Below are 21,125 nucleotides of genomic sequence, written 5' to 3' on the forward strand. Positions count from 1 at the left end.
ACAGTGATCCATACCAGTGTATATATGACGCGTTAGCCCATGCTTAACAGCATCAACAAGCATTGGCAAAGCCAAAAGATCGCCTACACCCTTTTCAAAGACTAAACATACTGGCAGGGGCGGATTGGCAAGGCGGGCATTCGGGAATGGGCCGAAGGGCCGGTGCCTCAGTGCCCTCTGTGGGCCGTTTTTTTCCTCCCCTGTCCCAGTCCACAGAGAGTGGACTAGGAAAGGGGAGAAAAAAAACGGCCCACAGAGTGCACGGAGACAGAGACAGAGAAAATTAAAGCAGCCTTGCTGTGCGGCCAGACAGCGATTGTCAGCTGTGGCCTCTCCTTAACCCCTGCCCTGCCAAGCAATCCAGCTGAGGCTGGGCTGGGGAGGGGTGATCGTTTGCAATAATCGGCCTCCCTGGGGGCCAGGTGTTTCTCAGGCCTTTGAGCCATTTGCACCTCGGCCCCCTGGCGCCCATGCAGACCAGAAACGGTGTTAGTCTTAACACCTCGCCCACAGCCCTTCACATTCAGGGCATAGTGGGCGAGGAAGAATGGGTCTTGCTGTGGGGGCCAGGTGATGTTTGGAATTTTTTTGTTTTATTTATTTATGCGATTTTATTTAGCGCGGACTTTACCCGAAGGTGTCAGAGCGCTTCACACTAGGAACAGCAATAATACATGAGGAGAAAATTATAAGTGGACAAATTACAAAAGCAAACGTTAAGTTACATGAATCAAAAGTGACAATAGTGAGCAACCAAAATATAAGAGGAGCAAACGATACATTACAGGAGGAAAAAGTGATATGTGCGCAGGTTACAAAAGCGTACAAAATACAAGTAGAGGTATAATACTGCAATTAATGGCAGACACTCCAGCACAAGAACAAACGTTATGTAGGCAATGGTGGCACTTGTGCAAGTATCTAAAGCAAACAAAAGTGAGAGGTAGCAAACAGTGTGTTACAAGAGAAAAGTGACGTGTGCAAGTTACAAAAGGGTACCATACACAGGTACAAGGGTAATACTACAGTAAATGGTAAATACTCAAACTGCCAGAACACACTGGGAAGGCACTTCCCATGCACCAGCTTCACCTCAGCCTCCCCCCTGGCTACCTGGCTACTTTGGATGACCCAGAAAGCTGTGTTTTATGCTCCCCTGCCAGGACATTTTCCCAAGGCCTGGAGGGTTGATTCATTTACTGATTGCAGAGGCCTTACCTCTGTTCATGTGCTCCTGAGCTGAAGGTCTTGGGAGGGCTGAGTAGGTTAGTAATAGCAGGGGCTTCGCTGCTTTTCAGGTGCTCCTGTGCTGGAGGGCTGGAAAAATTTTGTGACAAAAAGGGGCCTTGCTATTTTTTTTAGTTGCTCAGCATGTAGGCCATTGTCACCTTGGCCCTGTGTCGTGTGCAAGAACAGTATCCTCCCACTTTCATTCCTTGTCTGTGCAATTGGTGCTTCATGAAAGTGCACGCCCCATGAATGTGGGCCACGCCCCTTAAATATGGGCCACGCCTCTTGAATGTGGGCCACTTTTTTCGTCAGTGCCCGGGCCGAATTGTGATCCCAATCCGACCCTGCATACTGGCATTACCTTTGGTTGAGATGTAGGGCAAAGGAGGGCAAAGGAGGGCAAAGGAGAAACTGCTATAGTGGGAAAAGCAGCTTTTGAAGCACTCCTATGTATTTTTCACCCCCTACCCAATCTGCACACATTTTACAGAATGAGCCTTTAATGCAGATATGTTTTTCTGTACCCAGTGGTGGGTCACCAGCCGATTTTTAGCTTTTGGTGGGTCACAAAAGTCCAAGCAATAAAAAAAGAAAACTTTAAATTCTATATATGTATTGTTACATAAGACAGAGGTCAGGCTTCTGACAAATTGCTGCTTATTTTTTGTAACATGGGGATTGCTTTTACAAACTCTTCTCACTCTGCAGGGAAAGAAAAGTAAAGCCAATTATGTGACTATCGATAGTGAAAAGAAAGGCTGTAGGCGGACAATTTTCTTCTAGCACCCACCAAAATGTAAATACCTGTAAAATGTGAACTGTACCTATTCAGCTGTTAGGACAACAAAAATGAAGCACATTTCTTGTAATGTTGAAGTGTGATGAAAACATTATTTTATTAGGATCAAGACAAATAAGGCATTACTTGGTGATGAACAAACGATAATTATTCACTGAAGCACAATTCCCAGATCATTGTGAATGAAGAAGTTCAACACTACTAGCTCGAACTGTCCTGTATGCTGAATTACTCCTTATTGGAAAAGTGCGAACAGGGTATTAGAGGGCAGTAGTAGAAGCAGATACAATAAGCAGGTAAGGGCGTAAATTCTAGACATATAAGAAGTTAACATGAAAAAATGCGAAAAAAGACCATGTAGCCTTACGCTAGAGCGGTCGACCTCGAAGCTGGGGAACCGGGTTCGAGTTTCGGCAACGACGCTCAACATGCAGTGATTCTGGGCAAATCACTTCATCTCTCGTGCCTAACAAAACAATGTATGTGTCTTTCTGTAACCGAAAGTGGTGATATGTAAGGCGCTCTGATACCCTATATCTTGGGTCTAGTTCGAGCTATATAAAACTCTAAAACATTTTTTTTTAAAACAACCGTGTAGTACATATAAAGTAACAAAAATTGTAATGTTAAATGGGAGACCAATGTTGTCGGAAAGAAATAAAAGTCAGCTAGGGTAGCTTGAACCTCCATCTTCACAAAGGTGCTGCCAATACTTTGCTGCTTGTTGAAGCAGGCAAGATGCAGAAATGAAGCCTTTCAGGTGGTTTGTGCCTGCTTTTAGACAGGAAGAAAAACAATTGCTCCTCTCAGAAGAGCACAGTTTTGCAAGGCGCTCTCAATCCCTCTCGTTTGAACCATGGGGGCCGCTCAACAGCATCAAGGAACAAGATAACCTGTTGACAGCTGAGGTGCGGTAAATAATGCAGACAGCAAAGCGCACCTAACCCAACATGTCTGCTGCTGTTTGCCGGTGCAAGCATAAATCCACTCCTGCGAGCAGACACACAGATTTAGCTTTTCAATGGCGAGACGATGCACATGAAAAGAGCTCTGAAATAATCCAATTCCAACCTATATTGCAGTTAGTGCCTAGAGGGCACTATTCCTGCAGCTGGAAAACATGTAATACACTTTCTGTGCGGATAGCGAAGCTCGATGCCTTCTGCTCAATAACAGCAGATGAGCAGCCAACAATGAAAGGATGTGCTTTCTTTCTTCTCTGGTCCTCTTTGAGACTGGTGCACAGTGCCACGCACCATCTCCTGATTCACATGCACACCTTAGAACAGTAAATGTAACCATTTACTACAAACTGCACAGAGGCCTGCTATGTCACCATAAAGCATTTCCCAGTGAGTTGGGGAATTTAAAAAGAAACAGAAACCGCACAGAAATAATATCTAGCAAACACTTAAGAGCAAAGCAGAGGCAAAAATCATCTGCCCCACTCAGACAGAGTGCGCCCTGAGGTGTGTAGTCTGAGCAGTAGAATTAAAAGGCTATTTTCTCAAATGTTTTTCACTTTATATGAAGCAACTGTGTCCCATCTTTCCCCAGTACGTTTGACGTTCAGTACAGAAAAATGTTGTCAAGCATCTTTGCCCCCCACCATACTCAACTGGATTTCGCTCCCAATCAAAGCCTGCAGTGGAGTCCTTTCTCTGCAGAACCTTTGGTAACTAGTGCCAGGATAATTTAGGACCTCGAAATTCTCACTGCAGATGTTTGAAATCCCGCAGCTAAGGAATGTCTGTGCAATGTAAAAGAAATAGGCCCACAGATGTTCCACAACAAGAAGTACAGAGTAAATTAAGTAGTGCTATTTAATGCTTGATTGGCATGAAGATGGCTCCTATTCCGAAACGGCTCTTATTAAAAGCAACTTATTAGTTTCCTGACCATAGTGTAGACAGGCATTCAGAGAAGTAGTCAGCCAAATCACTAGAGTCACAGTTGCAAACCCTGGTTAGCACTATGCATACATGTTTTAGTCCCTTCACCCAGTGAATTTAGAAGAGGACGGATATTTGAAAAATGATTTAAAAAATTTACGTTCACTGTCAGATGGAAGAACAAAAGTCTTTTAAAAAGGACTGAAATCCAGCATTTCTGTAAGTTTTTTGTTTTTTACAGGGTTTTACATAGCGCGGACTTGACCCGAATCGGGTATCAGAGTGCTTCACATTGCACCAGTTGCATTACATGAGAACGCATTCATTTTTGTTAGGCACGGGGAGATTAAGTGATTTGCCCACAATCACAGGATGTTCAGCGTGATTGCCAAGACTCGTACCTAGTTCCCCAGATTCAAGGTCGACCGCCCTAGACGTTAGGCCAACTCCTCTCCCCAATGCATCCTTCTAAGATGCTTTGGTTGCAGGGTTTTGAAGCACACCAACTTGAATGCACTGCTGATAAAACAGCTGGCTTTTGGAGTTGGCATATTCCTAGCCTACTTCTTTGTGAGATCATGTCACAAGCTAAAAGCGTTTTTGGACAATAATAGCATTCTATATAATCCACAATCGTGATTCAGGTTGCAGAAGGGCAACAAAACCACTATAACAGATGAAGATCCATTTACTCAAAGCAGTTCAATTATTGTTCCAGATCATCTTCGAAATTTTCAGTATATGGCACAAGAGACCACTGAATGACCTTTTGGCCAACTAGGAAAATCTGCTGGGGCTGCCGGCATCGCCCTCTAGCGGAGTCAATCCTTTGTCTCAGAATGGACAATGTTGCATTATCACCACTGTTCATCAAGCAGCCAGCACCTGAACAGCACCAGGACCAAAAATACTGAGAACTGTGATTCCATCAAGAGAACACTGTCTTTCCTTTGGGCAGCTATGTCCGAGCTATCCCTCATAAACACGTAAACTCTTGGTGTGTTCGGCCCAGCGCTCTCCTTTATACACGACTCCAGCAACCATAAAAGATATCAAATGCCAACTCACGACACCACAAAATGTCCTCATACAGACATTCCTTTGCTTCATGTTTACTGCAAGATAATCAGCATGAGGCCCCCAGAGGAACATTAGAAGTGCAAGTGACTTCTAAATTACATGACCAGACTCTGCCCAAGTTTATCATCAATTCAATTCAATTTCAATGTATAGAATATAGTTAATAAACCCGTTAAATTATCTGAAAAAACACTGTATTAGATAAAGTGATATGCAAAACCAATAGAACACAATCAATATATTTCACTACGTGTACATGAAAGCAGAATAAAAACCAATGTATGTAGATTTATATGGATCAAACTTTGATTAAAGGACAGAATGGCTTACAACTTCTTTAAAAAATGTTCCAAACCTTTTTCAAAATTGAAGTTTAATTGCGTATGTTGTTCATTTAGGCTATGTATTAGAGCTTATATATGTGGAGCTGACTGATACTCTTCCACAATAACTTCCTACAAGCATTCAGCAGAACTGGACATATACATAAAGTATGTAAAAGGGTCTCTTCTTTGTAGCCACAAAGTCTGCAGCTTGCATTAGACTATGTTACTTTGCTTTTGGGAACAACGTCTTTTGTAGGAGTGTTGCCCCATCCTGTATGAAAGAAATTTCAACTTGTAGCAACCCATGTATCAGTGTATAACATCTCAGTTGTACGAGTAGTGAGTTTATATGTCCCCTCCTTTAAGCTTCACCCACAATTGCTGTCCTAGAACCTAAACAAAGCCAGATCTTACATCTGCAAAGCAAGCATGTTGAGGGTTTGTGATCACAGGGCTTCACAATCAGAATTTCTAAAGCGATCAAGTTCGGGATAGCAGGACATCCTGATTGAAATCTCATCTAATTTGTCAGTATAAGATCAAGCTGCTCGCCCTTCAAGTACTTCAGTAATAATGATGAGGAACATTTAGCCTCTATGTCTATCAAGGCAATATCTTGCACTTAACCACATGCTTTTATTTTGAACTGCACAAATTTGTAATAATTTTAAGTAATCGTACAATAAATTATTAATTCAATGCCATTAGCTTAAAGTTGGCTGGATTTCGTGGGTGCCCATCCTTTAAAATTGGGTGAAGGAGAGAGGGTCTCTACGGGACGGAGCTCAAAAGGAGACATTGGTTGAACAGAGGAGTAAGAATTGTTGCCCACTGTCCTGCATCTTTTTCAAGAGTGTTGCAGGGATACCATTCGGACCAAAGGCAACGTCTTAACTTTGAATTCTTAAAAGTGATGTAAGTTTCATGACTCATGTCAATATCAGATTTTCAATAGTTGCTAGTGTTCCACCATTGCCATTTAATCTGACCACATAAGTAATCCAATCTTCCTCTCTGATGTTTGAGTTATTTGCTTGCTTGCTCCCAATTATTATATTGTTCAAAAAGCCTCAATAGCGCTTATCATTGTTCGGGCTACAGTAATGATGTAGATGAGACCACATTTAATCTAGTTTCGCCTTCAAAATTGCTTTTATTTTATAGGAATCTTAATTCTTTTACTTCTTGATGTTGAACTTATCTCTGAGTTAGATTGAACTTATTCAGTTCCCTTTCCTCTCATTTTTTTTTTGCAGTGGCAAAGTTTTAGTATCCCACAGGCCTTGCAGTGAATGTGAAACCATACTTGAGGCCCTCATTCAGTGTGACATACCAAACGTTTCCATCAGGACGGTTACAAACTGCTACCATTTTTCAGGATTTATAAATTTATCAGTACTAATAATTGTTGCTTCTTTGGGTGCACACCATGCATTTCGCAACTTGATTGTGAGTATCGCATTATTTATTCTAAAGCAGGACCTTGCCTTTTTACATTTGGCAGATTAAATGCATATGAGTGACCAACTGTGGACCCATACTCTCGATGTATGGGTCCATCAACGTTGATGGTAATAAACTGTGTGAAATTATCACTCTGGATTTGAGCTTCAATTTTAAAAGACCTCACGTCTTTAAACATGTTCACCCTTTTTAGTGTCAAAGTGGCGATACAGGTTGGCACTGCAGGTAAATAGTCTTTAAACTGTCCATTTAAAATTCTTATATATTCGCAGAATGAAACTAATCAAGAAATAGTTGACCTAAGTTGCCTCTTTTTTATTCGAAGAGTTATTCCAGAGTTGCTTTTGAGCTGTTACTACATAAATTGCCCCACTAAGAGGTGGAATAATTCCCTGTGGTCAATAGAAAAACATTCAGAAGATCATGTACAATTTTTAAAGCCCACAATACCTTTTGTTTGTGTTATAATTTTTTTATTGACATTTTGAGAAAATGTCATCATAAGTAAGTTAATAATAACTTACAATTTGAATGATATGAATAAATATACAAAATATATGGAAAAGAAAAAGAGAAAATGCATATATGATAAATACTAGGCACCAATAAATAACACTTACAACTATAAAGATAAATAGTAAGGTATACAGTTGAATACATATGGTGTGAGAAATGTTAAATATTTAAATAATGCAAGCAACACAATACCTTTAGTTGGTGAGACATCACTACACTCCAAGCAACATTGTCACATCAGCAATGCAGATCTGATTGCCTTGACAAACATTTAAGAGGATGAAGCTTAGGGACAGAATACTCTGCCACAACCTTACAATGCTTGGAAGCCAGACCAAGTCAGAGAACTCAGTCGATAAGCCTTCAGTACTGCCTTCACCTCAGACCAAGACAACAGCTAGGCCATTCCCCTTCATGAAGGCACCAGGCTTCTCCCACATGAAAGACACCATTGTTCTAAAGATAACATGAGAGACCTCAGAAGCAAGGCCCGTGCCTTCCATTGTCACATGAAGGAAAGCTTTGGGAAAGACACTTTCTAGTATAGTCAAGATGCCACAGCCAATAAACCACACCCTACGAATCAATTAAACAAGCATTTGAAAAGCCAACACTTCTCACCCTTTGACAATTGCTTTGGTTAAAAAATATAATAATAATCTTTATTGCATGATTAATTAAAATCTTTGCAATTAGGCTAAAGGATATACTTTTTGTATCAGTCAATAATAACTCAAAGCTGTCTGAAGTCTGAAAGCTTGACCTAAAAGGGAGATGCTATTACAGAAGAGGGTTGTGGCTGCCATATAATAGAACAACCAGATTGGATGCTTAAGACTAAGGTGATGAACATACAAGAAGGTGAACGCTTGCATTTTCAGACCACTACCGTTTTATGGAAAAGATTTTGAGTAATTTGTAATACAAAAACAAATCAATCAGGTACATAAATTCATCTGCAACATTAACATGAACAAATCAACATATGTTCAGGAATAAAGGAATTATTACTTGAGAGATTAAATATTACACCTTGAACATTTCAAGGCAACCCACATGCCTCAAGAAACCGTCTAGAAAATTTGAAGAGAAACAGCTGTATTTAAAATGTGTAATAAACTACTCAAGCACATGCTTAAGATACAGCCCTGGCAACCATTCACTGCAGATGACTCGGCTCAGACCTGCCCTCCCAACCCCCTGAACCGTAATATTTGCAGTCTGAGAGCACAAAGGCAAACACTGCACGCCCCAGAAATGAAAAAGGACACCCCCACGCCTTGAAAAAGATGAAAGGTATTAATCCTGCAAGAGTGTGTTGGAGAGGCATCAACCCTTGCTTCAGGACTTCAAAGGAGGACAGAGATCGAGCAAATGAGGGAAAAGACCTCTTGCAAATGGGTTTAACACCCAGTCCACATCACTACCACTGAACGTCACTCAACCATCAGTGTCACTTCTGCCCATCCTACACCTGAATTTTTATTTTGGGGCAGGTAGGTATCAGGCAAAGTGGTCCACGCATCAGCAGACAGTGGACAACTGCTTTGGACAGAGCAGTGAGTCCACCACCTGGCCAAACCTATATGCGCTGCTTTTTAAGTGAGTGCGCTTTCATTCGCAAGTGGGTTGTGGATCTTTGTACAAAGCGCACAACTTGTTGACTGCACTTTTCATTCCGTGCCTAGCATGTCCAGAGTAGGTCATGTTTTAGACAAGCCATGACATATGTTAATACCCATGAACAAAAACAATTAAAATAACCCCAGAATGAGGAAAGCCCCCATGGTGCCAAAGAAACATCTGCTTGCCTTTTAGGCAGCCACTGGAGTGCTGGGAGCACACACTGGAGAGCAAATGGAGGCAAAATCAACCATAGTAAAAAGGCCAGAAATACTCATACCTAAAGCTACTATGAGAAGACAACTGGTATGTTGCACATGTGCTCTGATATCTCACATCTAACCAGAACACTTTACAAGTGGGAAGTTAACAATTAAAATGTATATAACAAGGTAAATAGGAAATGTGAAAAAAGGTGAATGCAGCAAGCAGGATAGTTACTTATTTTACGGTTATGCTTTACAACTGTGTTACTACCCATGTGTACTCCCAGATGTGCCAACTATCCCAACTATCTAAATTTTGTATGTAAATAAATAAATATATATATATATACACACACACACACACACACACACACACAGCAATGTTAAGGTACTCTCGTTCGTCAACCCAAATAATATTCCCGACGGAAAAACATGGCACAGGATAAGCCCTGTTTAAATAATTGAAATCTACATTTTTTTTTAGTTCCGGAATGTTTGCAAGGCGAATAACAACTCTGCCACTGATGTAGAATCAACTGCATGAAAAAATAATTATATTTAGAGGACAATAGGTGCAATTTTATCTGGAACAATTGTCGCTGCTTTTAAGTGTGCTTTGTGCACACTGTGAAACTAATCGCCTTTAGCCACGGACGGCCTTTGCCCAAAAGTAGGGCAAGTAACTGTGCTATGGACACCCGGGCAGTGGAATAACAACAGCAAGAGCTACTTGAAAGAGAAAGTAAAGAAACAAAAAATACAGAAAACATGAAATACAAAAGTGAAAGTGCCATGCTGGAAAACAAAGCAAAAGTGGCAACATTAATCAACGAAACAAAAGCAAAAATGATATGATGACTTCACTGCCACCCTTATCTGCAGTTCACATCAAACCACAACCCCTGCTGTAGACACATGCCTACCACGTGAAGAAAGGAAGAAAAAGGCCGGAATGATATTTCAACAACTGATAAGATTTAAGTGCCACCTTCCCATTTGCTGGCAGTCTGTGCGACAGGCATAGAAAACATGACATCTCTGGTACCGAGAGGGATTGCAGACCCGTCTTCCATGCTTTCATAAGCTCTCGATAGGATTATGGGTCTGCTTTATGCGGTCTCCGCCCTCCCCGCATCCCCCCCCCCTCCCTCCCTGGCTCCCTTTGTTGCAGGCACCACTCTGGGCGCCTAAGAAAGCTGCACTGTTTATCGATCAATCAAGGGGTTTGCATTTCAGAGGCTGACGATGACAGACAAAACGGTCCATGGGAACGGCCCCTCCGCCTCAAAGACTAACTGAACATTGCTAATTAAGCTGAAACCTGGGAGGCAGCCATGCAGCATGCATACATACGCCGCCAGTGGCACAGAACCCAGGAGGTACTTAAAAACTATGGGAGGCTGCCACTTGTAAACTGCATACATTTTATTTTTAATGGGGCGAGGGAAGAAAGTTGATGCGGAGTTATTTTTTTTAAAAAACGATTTGGAGGGTCTCCATTTTATAGTTCTGGTGGGAGAGACATGTGGGTCTCGTACTGAGCTGAGCGAGCTTTTACCGTCCTCGCTACCGGATGGCCAAGTACTTTGGCTAAGCTGACTGGAGTTTTCTGGACCAGCCCATGAAGGTGCCTGAACCCTTTAAACGCTACAGGCGCCTATGAATCGCAATACACTGCCATGCAACTCTTTGTAACATAACATATGAGTAGATGCGGTTTGTCTTTGGTCACCCTATGGGCTTCAAGATTTTAAAACCAGTGAAATCAGTACTCCCGGCAGCTTCCGGATGGAGAGCATTGGATGGTATCAACCTTCATGCCAACACTGCCCCAGGGTATATTGTAATGTTCCCCCTACTACTCTTGAAAACTCCCGAAAGAGGGTAAAGATCCTTGTACACTTTGAACTATGACCTCTATAATAAGAGAAGCAATAGATGTTGCTAACAAAGTAGAAAGTGGACTACAGTTCACTGGGAAGGAGACTGCACCTCGTGCAGCCACCTCTACCTCATGCCACAGACTCAAACTGCAATCAGACGGTAATGACTTCCAGGTCGTGACCCCAGGGTCCATGGTCCTTGATACAGGAAGTGGAAGACAACCATAGTGAAGTTACAGTAGGCCCATTACACCACAGGGTCCTGATGCTGCTGCACTGGTGATAGCTAGACCCCTACAGAGTCTCCCACTACTAGACACTGTAGAATTCTCACAGAGTGGCTCTGCTGCCAATCCTACCCAAACCTGCCCTCACATTATGGCAGTCTACTATACTGGTACAACTCAAAGCAATGAGCTCTTCAGTAAGGTTGAGTCTTGAAACCTAAGAAGTTTCACTGACCAAGAATGAACAAAGAAATAATATCAGTAGGCAGTTTGTGTGGATAAACAGAGCGGAGGTGAGTTAGTTTTGGAGAAGCAAGATTAGTGGTATGTGCTGTGGTCATGATTGTTAAAGTGATACAGTTTTGCATTGCATTGTCTACATTGATAACAGTAAAATAAATTGTGCCAACAGGCTGAATACTCTTTTGAGGTCCAAAAATGTATTTTGCTTAACTCATAGCAGAAGGCTGCTGAAACTACCAACATATTTTCAACATCAAAGTTAGCATACTATATGACCTTAAACAATCACCAAGAAAGCTGATTCTTGGGTGAACTGTCTTCTTGTATGTAACATGCAATCAATGTACCTGCAAACGCCATGCATTTACAACTACCAGACTTACGTACAGTCACACTTAGCTAATATACACCCAGATAAAGACGGCCAACTCTGCACCGATCGTTCATAGAGCCGGGGCACACTGCCTAGCTCTAAGACCTGTGACAAATCTACCTACTGTACACAGATGAAGCACTGTACTGAGCACTGCTGATGCCAGCAGCGACTTGCAATGAAACCATAAGTACCAGCCCTATGACATTTACTGAATATCAACAGCAACTGTGGTCCAACAATTTTCACAATTGATTTTATTAGCATCTTGTCATGCCGTACCGTACGTCGCTATGCTGACTGTGGCCCACAACAGTGGATTCTGTTCAAAACCAAATGCTACAAGGAAGTGGAAAACTAAGAACATGGAAGAAACCCAGTACTGTTGGAAAACCCACTTGCAGGGCTGCATGTCAATGCAGCTACAAAGAACAATACACGAAGCAGCACATCAAAAAAAATCCTGCCGTGGATGCCCTCGGAACTTACTAGGGAAAACACGAATGGACCCTTCTTAGGGCACATTGGGCTGTTAATAAATCCGAAGTCCACTCTCCACATGAACAATTTATTGCTGAGCCCCAGTAAACTACCTAAGCAACATGTTAAGCTGAAATATAGAAAATGTTGAGAAGTAGCACGAAATGAGTACTAAGCACAAAGATGTTGTCTCGCAGATCGTTCCAATATGTGCAGCAGATGGATGCACATGGCCCACATGTGGCAGCATGGGTTAAGTAACAGCCTGTAACACCCCTGTCGTCAGCAGGGTCTCTTTTGCACGCATGAAGTAGGGAGAGTGTGGTATGAGAGGCTCCTGAATGACCATCCCCTTTAGTTAGTACAAGCGTTCTCATGAGTACCCGCAGTTTCCAAACAATATCTTCTTCCAGGACTGTGTCATTATAGTGGCCAAAATCTCATGCTGGGCTTGAAAGCTTGTCTTTGTAGGCCATGTTGCAACTAACCCCACAGTAGCAAATTCCGCTCTTTTGTCCCATTTCCTGACTGAGTCCTGAGTCACACCAGATTTGTGGCTTTCGTGATCCGGGCTTGGTTTCTAGTATTGAATCCTGGTATTTACTAATCCTTCCTCATGCGGCGACCACTGAGTCACTGGGACTTCACCGGTTGTAGCTGAGAGCAGCGCATTCTTGCTGGCTTGCAGGGCTGCTGGCATCCTTTGGGGCAGGACACGCCCTATGCACCTCTGCTCAATTCTGAATTTCTTTCAAGTGATCCTCAATGCCTATTGCTAATTCGCCCTGCCAAGATTGAAAATCCGGAACCAGTGCGAACAGCTGAGCTTACGCTGCATGCAAGAGATCCGTTGGTATGGCTTTTTGTGAGCTCATCTTCTTAAATACAGCTGCAGTGTCGCAGATGCACCAGTCACTGTGGTGACAAAGACGCAAAGAATCCTCCAGGGTGGATTGCAGTCTTGGGGGTTCTGCGTGTGTTCTCCCTGTATACATTATTTAATTGTTTGTTCTCCAAGGCACTCTCTTTTATGAATAGTGCCTAAGGATGCTGTTTGTATGCCACTCCCACCGCCAAGCTCTGGGAGCAGACTGTTGACTCAGAGTAACAGACGGATACACACCAGCAATCCTGTTGTTGAACCTAGCAGCAACCTGCACTGGCAACCCTTGCCCACCACCACTGCAGAAACGCATGCCACACAAATCAAAATGTTAATTAAATTTAAAAAGTGCAACTAGCTCTGAGCTAAAGGGGCCCAATGGCAAAAGTGTCACTGGTTTCTGTAAAAATCAGCGCTATTGGTGATCATAGAGCAGGGTTAGGCTACCTTGTACACTTATATTTTATTTCGTATTGGATCAAAGAGCAGGTTTAAGCTACCTTGTACATTTTATATTTATTTAAGCATTTACTTTGTAGAGGTTTTTTATAGCAATTCTCCACTGGTTGAGATGTGTTTGCTCACAGTTCAGCCACTTTTAATTTGTATAATAAAAATAAAATAACTAACCCTATATCAATATGTCATACATTTGAGTAAATCCCTTTTAGATAGGGAAGCTGTGAACAGCTAAAAATATGTTTTAATTGAAAGTATAGCAAGAAGGAAAGCATTTTGTCTTACTGGATCACAGGAAATGCCTGGTATACTGGTGGGTTAACATAGTAATCAGATCTTTCACAACTGAGAGACTACAATTCCCATCACACCTCCTAGAGTGGCAGGGATGATACAGAGGTACATTCCCATCATGCCTCCTGCACTGGCAGGGATGAAAGAGTGGAAGATCAGAGGACTGAAATGGACAAATGAGATCCTAAATATTTCAGATTGACTATGGTTATTGCTTATTTTTTGTTTTCTGCCTGCCCGCTCAAGTAGAGGTTCTTATTGAGGGGTGCGTTCAGAGCAGGAAAGAACCCAATGAGCGCCAATGGGTTGAACCATGCAGTTTGTATGCGTTGAAGCCATCTGCAGGGTCTCGCAATGAGATTTACAACAACCTCTAGATGTCCTCGTGCCCTGGAAAGAACTGTGTGGCCTAGTCCCACGACCTTGGCTGTTTGCTCCACTAGTTTCACACATGTGAATGCAGATTGTAGGACCTCCCTGTTGGTCATGCTAAGAAAAGGCTTGTGCATAGGAACTTTAAGAGGGGTGACATGCTTCCCAAGTCAGACACCAAGAAAGTGCCATCTTTGAATTTCAAAATAGTGGGTTAATAAAGGCTTCTGAACAGACAATTAAACCAGGAGGTAAAATAAATGTATGTCCTTGTTTCAGACATGAACATGCTGAACGAAATGGAAATCAGCCTGGGAAAGTACTTAGTGTGTCTCATTAGCGTATAGGCACACACTAAAGTTAAATAAAAAGAAGCAGGATGCTGCCAAGGAGATGCTTTACTTAAATCAGCTGACATAGGACTGCACCTGATCACGTGCCATCAGTCTACCAAGAAGCCAGCTATGTGAGTGGAGTCAGCCCACGGCTCCTTCCATATCCTTTTTTAGTTTTATCCCCTTCCAGGGGAAGTGTCTGTAGAAATATTGCAGATCCACATTAACTGCTCAGCTGAAAGGAATCTGGCATTTCTCTGTTCATTCGCACACATTCCATGTTTGTCAGACAGGGAAATACGAGGTGACTGAGAGCTGTAACTGGCCCCTTGGAGCGGTAGGTGTGGGGTACGACTGCATTAACGCTGTCGTCTGGGCCAAGAATTTCAAAACACCTGGCCAGTCGATTAAAACGTGTTTTGATATCATCTCCTCTGCTACAGCTCCACTCACGCCTGATAGGTAAAAGGCCCAGTCTCTGTTAAAAAACACACACTACCAAAATCTGTTTTCAAAAGAAAACAGATTACTTCAAAGTACCCACGGTTTGGGCTGCGCTCTAATTCCGTCCATTGTGGTATTTCCTAAGCCAATAATTGATAAATGCGCAGCCAATATTCCAAAATGTCAGTCTACCTTCCCCAGCAGCAGCGTTGTCTCTGGCAAACAAACAACGTAGGTGAAGTCTGTAATACGGCCAACTACCTCTAAAGAGCAGAAATTATGACCTGGTGACAGGACAGGCAGAAAGAATAATGCGGGGAGGAAAAGCAATCAATTTGTTTCCTCGAGTTAGAAATGACCCCCAACTCTGCAGTGGCAGCGAGAGGAGTTATGATTTAGAGGGAAGGTTCTCGATCCAGTGCCCTTGCGTTGGGTCTCGAGAAGTGTGTCTGTCTTTGCAACTAAGAGCGTGGGCGCACTGAAGCAGGTGGTGTCACCGGCTGGTGTCTGAAGAAAGCAAATGATACTGTGCTACCGCTGAAGTGCGCGCTATCACAAACTACTTCACACATAGAAGGCTCTGAGTTATATGGCATTGCTGTGAGAGACGTCTCTTCAAACTGAGCACTGGTTCAGAGGTTGTACACGTCTCTGAAGAAACGAACGCATCATGAACCTCTTCAGACTGCCCTCGCAAGAAACAGCTGGGCGCGCGTGCTGGCATAAGGCGCGGCCCTTTAATGCAGGTGCTATAAGAGTTGGCACACAAACACACAATTGTGGAAAACATATAAAACGAGGTGCAAGTCCATATGTGGGAAGAAACGGGGCAATAAACAGTGCCCACATCTGTTAATAAGCTCGCTGGTAGAATTACTGCTAAGCATTCTAAAACAATGTTTTAACACCTCCACTGTATACTTGATATTCAACCAGGCGGTCATTAAATCTAGTGACTGGTTTCTGCTGCGCGTCGACTGCCTTTTTTAGCATGTCCGAGTTCACTTGCATTAGTAGCATTTCAATTGAGTAAATAACGGCGTCGGCCCAGTGACGGCTTCACAGGCGAGAAGAATGAATAGAACCAGAATGTACAGATTCGATGCATTCCAATGTCCCTCTGGTTTGTGATGCACTAAAGTTAAGGTGTGTGCATTGAAATCGGCGTGGACACCACAGCGGCAGCATTTAACCCTTTCAGGATCTACCAGCTCTTAATAAGCATTCGACCAATACTCCACCCATCGGTGTTCCGCGGTGAAGCATGCAGGGCCACCCATCACTGCTACAGCCCCACTATGTAATCTGGACAATCAGCGCTTAGAGACCCCGGTGGTTATAACGCGCTATACAAATTAAATAAATAAAATAAAATAAATAAAAATACATGGCTAATGCTCAGACCCAGGTTGCCCAGGTTGGCAAACTAGGTGCCTGTTGCACAGTGCACAAAGGAAGGCGTAAGCTGGCTGGGACGAGTGTCACCGACGGAGAAAGAAAGGGCCACAGTACACTGCACAAAAAACATCAAAATGTAAATCTGAAAAAACACACAGTGGGATGGCAGCCTGGTACTGCTTGCTCCACCCACCAGAAACACTCAACTGAAATCTAAAAACAGAGCCTGCTCTGGGATGCAAATAAATAAAGCAATCGATTTTGTGTAGAAGGTGCAATCTGTTACAGCACATCAAAAACATCTCGCCGGATTTAATAAGTACCCAAACCATCCAAGGGGAAATTGGATTCTTGAACCGTAACATTAGTCCTAGCGCTGATGCTGGCTGATGAGCAGGCACCAGGGCCATTTCCTGTTCACACCAGATAGCCAACATTGTCTCAGGAACATTTAATTGGACGGGGATGAAAGCGACAGGGCTTGGCACGGATCCTCTAAGTGTAAAAACTGTGAAAAGCAGCAACAGCATGTCTGGGTTTTTTGTTTCTGTCCCACCCTCTCCCTTCAACTTGATCTCCGCCACTCCCTGAACACAAAGGGGAGCTGTGCTGCAGGTGAAAGCACCAAGGGCGAGGGAAGGATGGGAGTGCCAACGTGCAATACATTAGAGCAAGGCACAGTTGCATAGCAATAATCAAAATCATATTAGTGTGCATTTCACTAAACAATAGATGTAATGCAGGTGGCGACCATGGTGGTGCTTACTTGGGCAGTGACTAGGGGATGCATGTTGTTTGTGTTTGGCATGTAATGTGTTTGATATGTGATTGCAACTTGTCATTGTATGTGTTTATAATTAACGGTGCATATGTCCGTTTTTTGTGACTGCGTGGTGTATGCTTGTGCGCAGTTGTGTGCACAATTGTTCTTGATCGTGAGCTCGCGGTTGTTTGCTTTCCGTAAATAATATTTTGTAGATTTGTGCGACTGGTGTGTGTGGACAGAATTGTATGCGCATATGACAGTGCACGTATGCGCCTTTGATCGAGGCACTGTATGTAAACGTGCAAACGTATTCGTCCCAAAGTGGAGTACAGTGCACGACTCTTCAGCACAGGTGCTAAATACTGCGCGCTCCTCACAGGCAATGCATCGCAGGGAGGTTAGACACTCTAAGCAGGCACATTGTGCTGGGAGAGACCTGCCTGTCCACCCTGCGCTCTGGATCCACACTCGGGCATTGTGTTTTCTTCCCCTACTTATGGGCAGTTAACTGGATGTTGTGTAAAGGGGGTCATTTGTGCACACTGTGGGTGCAACGGTGGGGCGTTGTTATAGGCGCAGCACGAGCTCGCTCTGCGGTGCTGGCTGATTGAGGCTGTACCGGCAACTGTCTGTGCATAATCCCAGGCTGCGGCAGCTTTAAACACCATGGACAGGGGCCGGGCGGCCAGCAGCGGTTGGAAGGACCAGGCCCCGCTCCACATCAAGAGGGGGCCGGGAGCGGGCACCTGGGAGTGGGACTCCGTGCCCCAGACTGAAGGGCGCTGTGAGAGATGGCACACCCCTCAAATCCGTCTGTGCTTCACTGCACCGACCCCGGTTACTTAAACAGTAAATCCGCATGTAGTACACGGCATTCACGCCTTCGTCAGAGAAGCGGGCTGCGTGTGGGCTATGGGTAGTCCAGCGCCCAGGACCCGCACAGCACGTCCGCAGAGCGGCCATGCGGACACAGGGCCACCCACTGCAGCACGGCACCCTGCAAGAAAGGGAGCCCAGTTCCAGGGCAGGAGAGGGCGTCGAGCTGTTATGGGCGCGAACTCCATGCGTGAGCGGGCGCTCTTGGCGTGCAACAGCACACCCGGTTGTAGGGGGCATGCACATGGCACCGAGGGCAGGGGTGGGACATTACACCTACAGTGGGAGAGGATGACACGCACGAGAGCAGGCGACACCTACGAGTTCTAATGAAAACTACAAGGTAATACAAAAGGGCATTCCCAACTGGCAAATTAAATAATAGGAGGCGCTAGCGCGAGACATCAAGGCGCACTGGGATGTATGGAAGCGGGACTAGGAAGCGTGGGACCCTCCAATATTTGAGGTCACTGGCCGGGGAGGTGGTGGCGTGCTGCTGGTCGGGGTGAGCGCCAATCGATCAACCCTATTTAGAATTGTACTAAATATAGCAATTTTGCAAAAGATTTCCAAAGCCCAGCATCCATGCATACAATCCCCCTCATGCAGGGTGCTGCTGGTTCGGAGGGGGTGGGGTCTCCGGGAGAGCGGATTTCTCCTTGCGGCCAGTCACCAGAGGGCGCAGTAACCGTTACCAGGGAAGGCGTGCGCCCCGCATGCACCTGCAGCGGCTCTGGACAGAGGGGTGCAGCCTGGTACAGTGACAGGGCAGGGGCCCTTCTATGAAACAACAGTCATTTCAACGAATTGGCTGCAAGTGTAGCGTGGGCACCATCAATAAACCGTTTAGGTCACACTCGCCCCCTCCCGTGCTCGGCGCAGGTGGTACGGTCCCCTCAGGGCGCGAGAGCCCCGGAGGGATAAGAAAGGCTCCGTAGCGGGCGGACACGCGCCCGTAGTCAGTCACGGCGGGTGCAGGCGCGCGCGGGGTGACGCGAGGGGTTCCGGGATGGGTGAGAGCCCCCTCAAGTAGGACGCCACGCTGCCTCCCGCCCATACCTCCTGGCGGGTCGCCTCGAGGGCGCCCTGCGGTGGCCCCAGTGCCTCACCTGCTGCAAAAGAAGGGCGGCCGCCAAGAGCCGCAGAGCCCGGGGGATGAGCGGTGTCCTCCGCCGCGGGGAGCCCCGCGCTGCCCCGCACATGATGCGCCGCTCCGGGGCGGCCTCCCAGCCCCCGATGATCCGGCTGCAGTGAGCAGCAGAGTCCGTCCGGTGATGATGCGGCGTCCTGGGCCCCCTGCTCCGCCCGCAGAGCCGCTGCCGCTGAAAAAGGCGCTCCCGGTGCAGCGAGTCCCGCTCCCGCACCTCCCTGCCTGGCGCTCCCGGTGCCGGCCGGTGCCTGGTCTGCTGATGCCGGCTCCTAACGGTGCTGCGTGTGCTGCGCTCCTCTCGTTGATGAGGCTGCCTGTGCTCCCCTGGCCGGGTTGGGATCCGCTTGTCGGTGCTTGGCTCCTGCGCTCCTCTCCTCCGGCTGGCTGCTCTGAGCCTCAGTCAGTGTAAGCCCATGGTGGCTGTGTGTGCGCTCAGGCTGTGCCTGTCCTCCTCCTCCCCCTCCCGTCTCCCAGGCACTCTACACTCCTCCCCTCCCCATCAGCGCCGAGAACAATACAAGAGGAGACACGGCAAGCAGAGGGGCTGGGAGCTTCGCGCCGCCCTCGCCGACCCTCACACATAAAATGCAAGCTGCCCCTGCAGCCAGCTCGCAGGGTAAAAGCCGCCACTGCCCTTGCGACGTACAAACGGGTGCTGCGGCTCTTCCCTCACAAAACCTGCACAGTGTCATGCAGGTTGGCACGGCACCGCCCTCAGACCCTCACACCAAGGAGGCGGATACTGCCGTCTAAGACAAGTGACTGTCCCCACACACCACACCCAGCCTGCTGAAACGAGCGTGCGGGTTCGACCCTGGCAAATTGTATCCTCACACACACCAACTAAGGCTGATACACACTCTCAGACCCTCGCAGCAAGGATACAGGCCATCCCTAAGTAAGTAAGTCAACATGCTTGGGGAAATCGCCCTCGCACGACTTTTAAGACCTACAGTGGCCACTCACTATATTCAGGCTGATGCATGCTGTCCACAAAGTATGCAGATTACCACTGCCTTCACTTCTGTCCTATTGCGCCACTATTCGACTCTTTACATACAGGAAGCCGTGATTACCCTCAGACCAGTGTCATACTGCCACTGCCCGTTGAACTAATGGCGTATGTAGGCCAGCAGTGCCAACCATACTGTGTGCCTGCTGCCACTGCCCTCATGTGGACCTACCCTTTCTCTAGACCCTCACAGCAAGAAGGCTGAAACTGCCCTGAAAAAGAACATACGAACTGGCACGCCTCTTACAGATGTAATGACAGGTTAGCACTGCCCTCACAGATGCCAGATGTAAACTGTCAACCACCTAGGCAAGTTGAGCATGGCGCTTGACACTGCCTTCGCACATACATCAAATGCAGGTTACCACTACAACAGAACACTCGCTTATTGTGAACATTGGTATTCACACAATACACGCAGGCTGAAGCTGCACTTAAACACAGATATAACAAAGGGTGGCACTGCTCCTACACTCACTCCCATAGCATAAGCGTTTGCACCACTTACTCTCACAGCAGGCATGCTTGCAGTGATCCCACACTTATAATCTGCAGTCTGGTATTAGTCACACACTACGCAGATTTGCATTTCTTACAGAGGACTGCCCCATACACACAGGCATGCAGACTGACCCCGTCGTCATGCGCATATAGCATGCATTCCGGCATTCGTCACTCAGCCGTGCAGGCTAACGGCACTTACTCCCATAACATGCAGTCTAGATCTTACCTATAAGATGCTAGCGCGAGTTGCATTGTCTCGCATATCATGCGAGGTTGCTCTCTTTATTCAC

The 21,125-nt window shown here is 45.5% G+C and overlaps 1 protein-coding gene across 1 annotated transcript in view; it reads right to left on the reverse strand.

The window, feature by feature from the left end:
- Positions 1-19,743, reverse strand: part of CDH2 (cadherin 2) — a 321,968-nt gene extending 302,225 nt beyond the window's left edge. The window contains exon 1 of the mRNA XM_086965671.1: positions 19,279-19,743. Within this exon, the coding sequence (XP_086821797.1) occupies positions 19,279-19,371 (93 nt within the window). The 5' untranslated portion in view covers positions 19,372-19,743. The remainder of the gene's footprint in view (positions 1-19,278) is intronic.
- Between the last annotated feature and the right edge of the window lie 1,382 nt (positions 19,744-21,125).

Source organism: Lissotriton vulgaris, chromosome 4_1 (genome assembly GCF_964263255.1).
Source record: "Lissotriton vulgaris chromosome 4_1, aLisVul1.2, whole genome shotgun sequence".
NCBI classification, from domain to species: domain Eukaryota; kingdom Metazoa; phylum Chordata; class Amphibia; order Caudata; family Salamandridae; genus Lissotriton; species Lissotriton vulgaris.